At 45.9% G+C, this 9,645-nt stretch overlaps 1 protein-coding gene across 1 annotated transcript in view; it reads right to left on the minus strand.

Annotated features, from left to right (window-relative positions):
• The window catches only part of LOC108791566 (cat eye syndrome critical region protein 2), a 40,805-nt gene that overhangs the window by 2,655 nt on the left and 28,505 nt on the right, over positions 1-9,645 (minus strand). The window contains exons 11-16 of the mRNA XM_018562084.1: positions 9,280-9,323; positions 8,845-8,936; positions 6,344-6,470; positions 4,879-5,228; positions 3,721-4,393; positions 557-1,742 (exon numbers count right to left, since the gene is read on the minus strand). Of these exons, the coding sequence (XP_018417586.1) occupies positions 557-1,742; positions 3,721-4,393; positions 4,879-5,228; positions 6,344-6,470; positions 8,845-8,936; positions 9,280-9,323 (2,472 nt within the window). The remainder of the gene's footprint in view (positions 1-556; positions 1,743-3,720; positions 4,394-4,878; positions 5,229-6,343; positions 6,471-8,844; positions 8,937-9,279; positions 9,324-9,645) is intronic.

The raw sequence follows: 9,645 nt of genomic DNA on the forward strand, positions 1-9,645 counted from the left end.
GGGGGGGGGTCGGGGTCATTCTGTTCTCCTAGTCTTACTCGCTAGAAGCCCCTGCCACACTCCGCAGCCAAGCCTCTGACCCTCCAATATATCTAAGCAATACAGCTCAGAGAGAAATCCACCTCCAGCCTGCTGACTGGACAATGAAGGAGAATCATCAGCCAGGTCAACTTTGATCTCTCCTCTAGTCCATACGCTCCCAGTTTTAATAAATACAGAATTGCATTACAAATCTACGTGGAGTGCAACTTTGGGACAATGTCCCCCATGAGCAATAATTCAAATAGCCAGTCAATTCCAGTGTTTTGCAACTAAGACACTGCGTTGACAGAAGATAGCTAGGAAAGCCGATGACATGGTTTAAAATTTCAGGTTAGTGCACAGGAAGTTACAAGACCCTGGAATTCAGACAGGATCAACAGGTATTTTTGGTGCCCACACAGATCATACTTGGTCAGGAAAAAAAAAATGTAGGCAGCCACCACATCTGTGGACTGTTAAGTTGCAAGATATTACATTCTTGTTCTAGGGTTTACCAATATTCTTTTATTCTTACCCTTGTTGCTGGTATATATCCTGAAACTGCGGTATGCCTCCTCTCTGCTCCATCATTACTGCATGGAAGTGGCCCCTGTTCTCCATGTGTGTGTAATTGGGACCCAACCGAGGCTGGCCATTGGTTTGCCCACGCACAGGGTGGCGAGTTGGACGCAAGGGCTGCTGGGGGTACCCATGGGGTTGGTAGTGGTGCTGGGGTGGGTAATGAGTTTGGGGCATAATATTAGATGGAGGTCGGAAGTTCGAGTTACCCCAACTGTTTGGTACGCCGTAGGGGAAGCCTCCACTTTGTCTTTTGTGACTGTCCAAGTCCAGGAATTGTTTTGGGCTCTCTGGCCTCTCCAAAGAGCCTTCACTCTTATCTTCCATCTCTTCTGAGTTGTCACCGGGCACCGCCCTGGGCTCACCCTCAAGCGAAGTAGACATTAGAAGATTCCTCATTTCACCGATGTCCTGCATGCCCAAGGACCCACTCTGGTGGGGGTAGCCACCTGGGTGCTGGGGAGCCTGCTGGGCAGACTGATGCCAACTTTGGTATTCCTGAGGGTAATAAGGAGGCCGCTGGTAATGCTGGTATGGTTGCTGGGCATGTTGAGGGTGGTGATACGGATATGCCTCCGTTTGGTGCTGGTACCGGGGATATGATCCTTGGTGAGGCTGCTGGTGTACACTCCCAAATCTAGGCGAGAATGCAGATGGCTGATTGCCTGGAGGCTGTTGAAAACCAAAATTATGTCCCATAACAGGCCCGGGTTTGTGACCACTAGGATAGATGGGAGCCATGTCATTTTGGTGTCTTAGTCCAAAAGCATTTACCGGAGGCTGGTGTGGACTAGTGTCCTGCTGCTTAACTTGCTGCAATGCTATTTTGGTGGAACCAGCCAATGACTCCTTCAGCTTGGGCATCTCAGCTGGCTTTTGTGGCACAGCTGCAACACCAAAACCATTATGAGAGCCCAGTTTTGCATTCTGGTCATTTCCAACTTGACTGCCGATTCCAGAAGTCCACTGCTCCTCCCCATTCTTCAAACCAGTAGGCTCTGTGCTGCTTGGAGGTTGAGGGTTCTCCTGGGTGGGCATAACTGTAGCATGCCCTCCATTTGTAGATGGTGAAACCTCAGGTGTGGGAGGAGTCTCTGCTTGCAGAGTCGGGGGAGGCAATGATGGTGAAGGCAGAGGCAAGTCTGAAAAGCAAAAGTTTGAAATAAGAGTCATGATAGCAACCAAATATTATTGCATGAAGGGACTAGGTTTCATGACAAAATAGTTAACCCCTGGAGACATTTGTTTTTGTCCAGCAGCCCTGTGGAACTCTAACACTACCTAAACCATTAAATATACACATTATTGCTTAAAGCTGAACTCCGGACACAAACTTTCATTTAGCTATATTCCTCAATAGCCAAAAAGGATACAAATGTGTGTGCACCAAATGCATTTAAAAACCCAGATATTATACTGCAAGTAGCAGTGACGTCATCACTGTGCTGTACATAGCCTGTGCAAAGAGCAGAGCTGGTGGAGGGACCCAGCAGGCATACCGAACACAGGTTGCCTGCAGAAAACTATAGGAGGGGGCGGAGACGAGACCAGTCACCCTGCACAAGGAGTGTGAGCAGCAGTGACCGGTCTTTATTACAGGAAGTTGCAAGTTTCACATTGGATTACTGCACAGATCTAGAAGAAATACACAACGCTCACCAAGATTCCAGTAAGAATACACATGACTCTTGTATTTATACCATATTTGTTCATCCCGGAGCCCAGCTTTAAAGTACATCTAAAAGCACTTTTTTTGTTTTGTTTGGGATAGTATGGTGAAGGGCTAGAACTCCTGTCAAGGTTCTGTTTTCTAATGTGTCCCTCCCTTCAATTGGCAGACTGACCATTGTCACCAGGACTAAAAATCCTTTTCTGCTTACAACTAAGGGATTTCATGGAATTTTGAGAGATGCTCTCTTCCTGTTGGGTTTCCAAAAGAGAAATGAAGGGAAATCTCCCCAATGGGACACAGACTGCAAAATAAAACTTGACAGGGATTTTATCCTCTACTAGAAAAAAAAAATGCTGGTTTTAGATGTTTAGCCATAATTTCATTTTTTAGTTCTCGGTAGACCATACAAGGGTTAAAAACTTTTTTTTTTTATTGCCGTGTCCGTGCTAAGATGAATTATCTAATTTTGTTTTAACCCTTCCCTATTCTACTAAAAATAAAAAACATAAAAAAGCTGACAAAAATGAAAAATGACTTGAGAATGTTTGCTCTAAACACACTCCAGGTATACATTTGGTAAAACATGAAGTTGTATTTGTATATTACTTTACCTTTTTCATTCAACAAATCCTGGTCGGTAGGCACAGAGCTGACTTCTGCTTTGCTATTTAGGCCTGGTTTTTCACTTGGCTGGTAAGGAGTAAGTCCTTCCTGGGATGGGAAGGGGGTAAGGGGTGGTGTAGTTGGGTGGAGGTTGGATGATGGTGGAGATGGGCAAGGGTTCAAATGTGCCTGAGAGGAGGTTGCTGGTTGGGACGTGCCGGGACTATGAGTTAACTTGGGTGAGCGGGGGGTAGGAATTTGCTGTGAAGGGAAGTGGGTAGACTGTGTCTGCGGTGGCGGAGATGCCAATTGGGCTAAGCAAGGTGTACATGTTGACTGGGTAGGGCTGGACATGGCATGAGACTGGGATGGATCTGGTGGGGGTGTTGGTTGGGATGAGTATGGGGTATATGGTAGTTGAGATGGTTGTGATGGAGGTACTAATTGGGTTGAGCAGGTAATAGTTTTTGGTGGGTCAGGGCATGGGACAGATGTAGGCTCAAATGGGTGTGGTGGAGATATTTGTTGGGCTGGGCAGGGTGTAGATACTGGTTGAGTTGGACAAGGGGCAGATGCTAGCTGGGATAGCTGTGGTGGAGATTCTGGTTCTGAAAAGCTTGGTGAAGGTCCTGCTTGGGTTGGATGTGGGTTAGATGTTGGTTGAGATGACTGGGGAGAGGGTGTTGGTTGGTATGAGTAGGGGATAGAAGATGGCTGGTTTGTTCGAGGATCAGGTGCTTGCTGAGAAGGATATGCACCAGATGATGGCTGGGAGGAGTGTAACAAGGGTGCTGCTTGCTTTGGATATTGAGTTGGTGTATTACATGGATTGGGAGAAGGCGTACTTTGGGCTTGAACTGTTGTATGAGTTGGCTTATTTGGGTGTAGTGTGGACTGAGATGGCTGTGGTGGGGGTGTTGACAGAGTTGAGTATGAGGTAGATGGTTGTTGAGATGGATATGTTGAGGATGCTGGTTGCTTTGGATAGGATGTAGTTCCAGAATGGGGTGGGTATGGTGTAGATGCAGGCTGGGATGGGTGAGATGGAGGGATGGGTTGTGACGAATAGCTTGATTCGGGAGGACACATAAAAGATGTTAGTCTTTGCATCTCAACCATTTCTGGACTGTCCATCATAGAATTCCCGGAGCCACTGAACAAGTACTGGCCATTCAAGTTGGATCTTGGAGGTCTTATGAAGCGCTGCTCTACTGGCTGGGAGAAGTGGTGTGGCTCAGCTCCAGGAGGGTGGCTCGACTGTCTGTTTTCATTCCACATAGGTGGAAGGCCATGTCTATATAATGGGTATGAAGTGGCAGATGGAGGTGCTTTTCCATCTGGTACCAACGGTCTCATCTGTGATGTAAAGCCAGAAGAATATGGAGCTGGAAGGTGTTGCTTATCTTCATGCCCAGGAGTTCTCATGGGGAATGGAGGTCCTGAAGGATTGCGGATGTCCGGAGAGGGTCTAAAGTCTGATTGTATATTGTCTGACTTTTCAGGAGTCCCTCCAATAGGCTGAAAAGCAAAGACACTGGCATTTTAATATATTCATAATCCTCACACCAAATGTAAACCCACCCTAAGACACAGCGGTATCATACATTATTATGAAAACTTTTAATGGCACTCACACCCAAAAAATACAGACCCAAAAAAATCTCTACAAGACCTTCTTCATATTGGCAGTCAGTGGTGGCGAGAGAAAGCCCCCCCTCTCCCCGTCCAGGGGTGGCAAGAGAAAGCCCCCCCCCCCTCGCCCCGTCCAGGGGTGGCAAGATAAAGCCCCACTGCTGTTATTAGTTTAGAGCAATGATTAGTGAGTCCTGCTAGCAGTAGGATCATGGGGATACCCATCATGCACTTACATTCAGGATCGTTAAGTAGGTAGACTCTCAAGCTAGCCATGTGTTACATTCTGGCTGTACAGTCTGCTATGCATAGATAGAATTGTACACAAAGATGAAGAAATTCACACTGAAATCTAAAGTTGCACCACTTACCATATCCATTGGGTTGAAAGATGGCCTCGGCGTTCCTCCGTATTGCAGGGGGTGAGGATGCATTTGCCCTTTTGGAAATTTATTGGAGGCTGGCAGCAGGAAGTCATCTCCATCTTCACTGGGTGAGGACTGGTGCACCAAGCTGCTCTCTGAGCTTTGCCTTTTTCGGCCGCTGTTCGACTTTCTCCAACCCCCGACCTTGGAGCGCCTTGCCTGCCTCTTGTAGGGCTTCTCCTTGTTATCGACTCGAATCCAGCTATCTCCGTCAGAGTCGCCTTCGTCGTCTGGGAGGTGCTTGAGCAACGCCTTTTTAAAACAGCGCTCCAGGTTCTCAGCCATCTGCGTGTACTCTGAAATACACCAGAAAGTTCAGATTCAGTCAAATTAAGGTTTAACCCTTTCGCTGCCAAGCCCTCCGGAACATTTTTCAAATCAGCTGGCCAGGCCATTTTTGAATTTTCTGCAATTTTTTCCACGAATGATTTGTATGAGCTTGTGCGGCCTACTTATTTTAAGGACATTCCACCAATGGTAACTCCACAGCTGTGTCTTATCTGTTCATTCTCTCAATTCAAAAGTCATCACCTACTTCCTGGACTGAGATTCCGGCTCAGACATGACAATGTAAATCCTGGTGCCTGTGCAGTTCTTGACTGTTCAGAAATGTCTAACAGATCAGCCACTGCTGCAGCCTCCCACCTGAGTTGCTACAACGTTACTATGTTGCAGTCTTATCATTGGGGTAAAGGAGACCAAGCAAGTGCTTCCTCCTGCCTGCAACAGAGTGATTGCATCATCTTAGTCTAGGAAAAGTCACTGACTGAATATCGTTAATGTGCAGTGTGACAGTAGCATCACAAGGGGGGTGCGGCCCGCACCTGGGTGCCACCATTGGAGGGGTGACACCAAAATGTAATTGACCGAGAGCCCGACAGTGTCAGGAGAGACGAAGGGACCAGGCGGCATACCTCATCCCGCCGGGTGAACGTCCCCTTCTCTCTCTGCCGGCGTCCATCACCAAAATGGCCACTGGGCAGGCGTCAATAAGGTGACCGCACATGCGCAATGACGTCACGGCAGGGTGTTACCCGGTCTCCGCTCCGGGACAACCCCTGGTGTGACGTGTCACATCTAAATCATAACAGAGAATCTAAAAAGGTACCTATTGAGAATATTTGAGGAAATGTTTCCCCATAAGGACAAAAGTTTGCAATAGTTTCAGGAGCAGAAATGACGACTTCACACCAATGTCTACCGCTTGTGCAGCTTAGTGAACGGACACTATTTTCCATTGCGAACAATGTTCATAGGCACTTTGGTGACAACGGCAATATGAAAAGTGTAAATGATGTAAACAGTGAACTCGTATGCAATATTGTTACGATACCTTTCTGTTCTCAACAAGCGGTGAAGGTCAGCTATATTCTTAGACAAGCAGTGCGACACTTGTTTTATCATAACTTACCGCTATCCGACCCGTTGTACTTGACGCAGTTCCTAAATATGGTTTTCACGTCGCTGACAAACTGATCCTTTGTGAGATAGTACCCGGAGGATAACCTCTGCTCCACTCTGGAGAGGTCCATGGGACACTAGGAGAGAGGGCGCAGTTAGGACCATGGAGCCAGGATTGGAAAGGTGAATTATTGGCTGACTGAGCTCTATTTGGTTGAGATACCACAAAATACATTACTACAGACCCAAGCCAAGCAGCACAAAAAAAATATATATATATTTTTAAGAGACGTCCCCTTCTCTCTCACCAGACCATTTATTTCAACAAAAATCTTCCCATAAGATCTTATGTACTTTTAAATGGACCTTTACCTCCTTTGACTAAAAATCACATCAGCATACAGCTGTGCATGCTGATATGAAACCATCTTACATTCATTAGCTAAACAAACATTTTTATTTTATTTACAAATTTCTTTATTTCCACTTCCGGGTCCACTTTGGCACAAATTATGTAATCTGTGCCCAAGCGCTGCATCCAAGGTAGGTTGCATCAACAGAGCATTGCTGGGAAATCTCATCTGTAATCTGACGAGATCTCAGGGAAAGGCATTTACCTCCCCCCGAGATGATGTGCATGGTCACATGTGCCAGAGTACCAGGAAGTGAAGGGAGATCTAGTAACCTGCCCTTAGTTATAATGGACAAATGTCAGAAGACTGGGAAGTAAAAAAAAAACAAGGTACGCAAAAAAATAAAGCCGGCAATTATCCAGAAGCATCCGTTTGTAGAATGTCATTACTAAGCATTTCTAAAAGGTACCTTTGTTATTTTGAAGATATGGGTGAAGTTCCTCATTAACCCTTTGGTTGCCAGCGACGCATGTCATATATAGCTGGCAGCAGGTAAACAGACTCCGTTTACATGTGTAAAGCCGATTGTCAACCTTACACTGGAAGAGATTTTGGCGGCTGAGCTGTCGCCAGATCCCTTCCAGGGGCCGGTGTAGTGCGCTCCCCCCCCAAACATGCTGGACTGAACATTCTTAACATCTGTTCGCCAATCTCCTGCCCACTCAAAGGGGCCAGAAGTGATGCCGATTGCCTCACTTCTGGTCCCTCAGCTGTCATTCTCCAGCTGCAGAAGCCAGGTAGGAAGCTATTCAAGCACGATCTGCGCTCCAATAGCCTTTTTTTTTTTTAAGTGAAAAGGTGACATTAGGGGTCTAATGTCTAATAGACCCCCTAATATCTCCTTACAGAGCACCATTACCACTAGTATGCTACAACATAGGGGGCTTGTAAGCCCTCTTGCAATAGCAATTAAAAAGGAGAACTATGGGATTAGAGCTTTTCCCCATAGTTCTCCTTAGGGTAACGGGAGGACACAAAACTAGCGTCCTCCCGTCACCCTAAGCTCAGTATACCGCGAGCTACGCGGTATACTGAGACGCCGCAGCTGAAGCGGATCCCGACAATTATGTCTGGATCCGCCCAGCTGCGTGAGTGACAGCTGGCTCTGCCTATCTAGAGGCAAAGCCAGCTGTACCCGCCCCCTCCCATTCCGCCAGTCAGCGCTGGCGGATCGGAGCGGGGAGGGGGGAATCCAGTCCCTCCCCTGTCACGGCAGAGAGCCGTGACAGGATCGAGAAGTGAGCGAAGGCTGGTATGTGTTCGCTCACCTCCCGATCTACTGAGCCGACCTGTGACAGTCTCATTGGCGCAGGTCGGCTAGAACTATGAGGTGAGTGAAAAGCACTCACCTCATAGTTCTCCTTTAAGCGTATTTTTCACTTAAATTTTGGGTTTGATAAGGAGGTGTGCTAATATCATGCAACAAAAAATTTTGCAACTGCCACCATTTTATTTTTCAGGGTCTCCGCTTTCAGAATATAATATTTTGGGGGTTTGAAGTAATTTTCAGGCCTAAAAAGGTGGATTATAACATGTGTGCAAAACAAATTCCGTGGTGTCACCTCTTCACCCCCAGCTTGTTGACTGGACAATGAAGGAGTAACAGAAAAATGGATCTTGTGATGTTGTGTGGAGTAGACCAGGGGAAGCTGATGGGTAAATTCAGATACTTATAGCAATTGTATTTAGAGTAAACCTTGCACGTCAGTTAACAGGAAACCCTTGGCCTAGGTTGGCGATATAAAGTCCTTAACTATCTGCTGAGCACAAACTGCTTATAGCTTTTAATGAGAATCTTTTCAGCTCTGTGTGACGGGAAAGGAAACTCATTGAGGGGAATTGATCAAAGTGGAGACAAAATCTGGTGCAGCTGCCCATGGCAACCTATCAGCTTCTATCTTTCATTTTCAAAGCTCAACTGAACAGAAGAGAGAAACTGATTGGCACTATGGACAACTGCTCCAGTTTTGATAAATTCCCCCTTTGCATTTTGTTTTTTAATGTTCACAAATAATTCACAATAGCTTGCCATCTCCCTAGTGTGCATGTGGCTTGTACGTGCTTTTAAGATCTGGTTATGGCATAGCCATGAGCTTACCGTGATAATATCATAATAATTGGGAGCATAAGACTCGTCCACCGGCTCCAGGAAAGGCCAGGAATCCTTATGTGCCTTCACGGCATCCAGAACTGTCAGAGGAAACAAAAAGATCAGAATTTCCCAGAATTAGATCTTTAAACAAGCAGAAAAACATGAATCTCACAACATGACACTCATAGAAGATCAATACACCTAAAACAAGGATACTTTGGATCAATCAGCTTCTGATGACTTTGAAAGTTGCTCTCGTGTACACAGTTGGAGACATTTGACACTGATGTCCCTTTACTCTGTAGCTGGCTGTCCTGTATTGGCTGCCGATGTATCATACATTGTTTTATAGTTTTCAGGAAATTGGCCTGATTTTAGCAACTTTTTCCTGCATCAAATAACTAATTTGGGATAGAGCAGGAAATGGTGAGCGCCCCTTACCTTTGTACATGCCTGTGTAATGGTCATCCAGTTCAAAGCTCAGCCTGGAGAGAGAAAAGAAAAAAACGGCAAAGTGAGGAAATACGTAGTGTGTCAAAAATTAAACTACCTGTAAATCAAACTAAGAGGCAGCCATTTGTAAAACACAATTTCCAGGCTTTCATGTCACCTATTTATAAACAATACTGCCATTAGCATTTGCAATTTTGGAAGCTTACCATCAGCTTTTCAATCCCCTTGTGACCAAACTGATAACATTGTGTGGAAAGACTAATCAAGACTACCACAAAGTTGACCTTAATCTTGCATTTCACACATATACCACTGCATCCAGTTCTGCAAATCTAAGAGGCAGCCTGGATCCGG

This window comes from Nanorana parkeri, unplaced genomic scaffold (genome assembly GCF_000935625.1).
Source record: "Nanorana parkeri isolate BGI_ZX_2015 unplaced genomic scaffold, ASM93562v1 scaffold560, whole genome shotgun sequence".
Lineage (NCBI taxonomy): Eukaryota > Metazoa > Chordata > Amphibia > Anura > Dicroglossidae > Nanorana > Nanorana parkeri.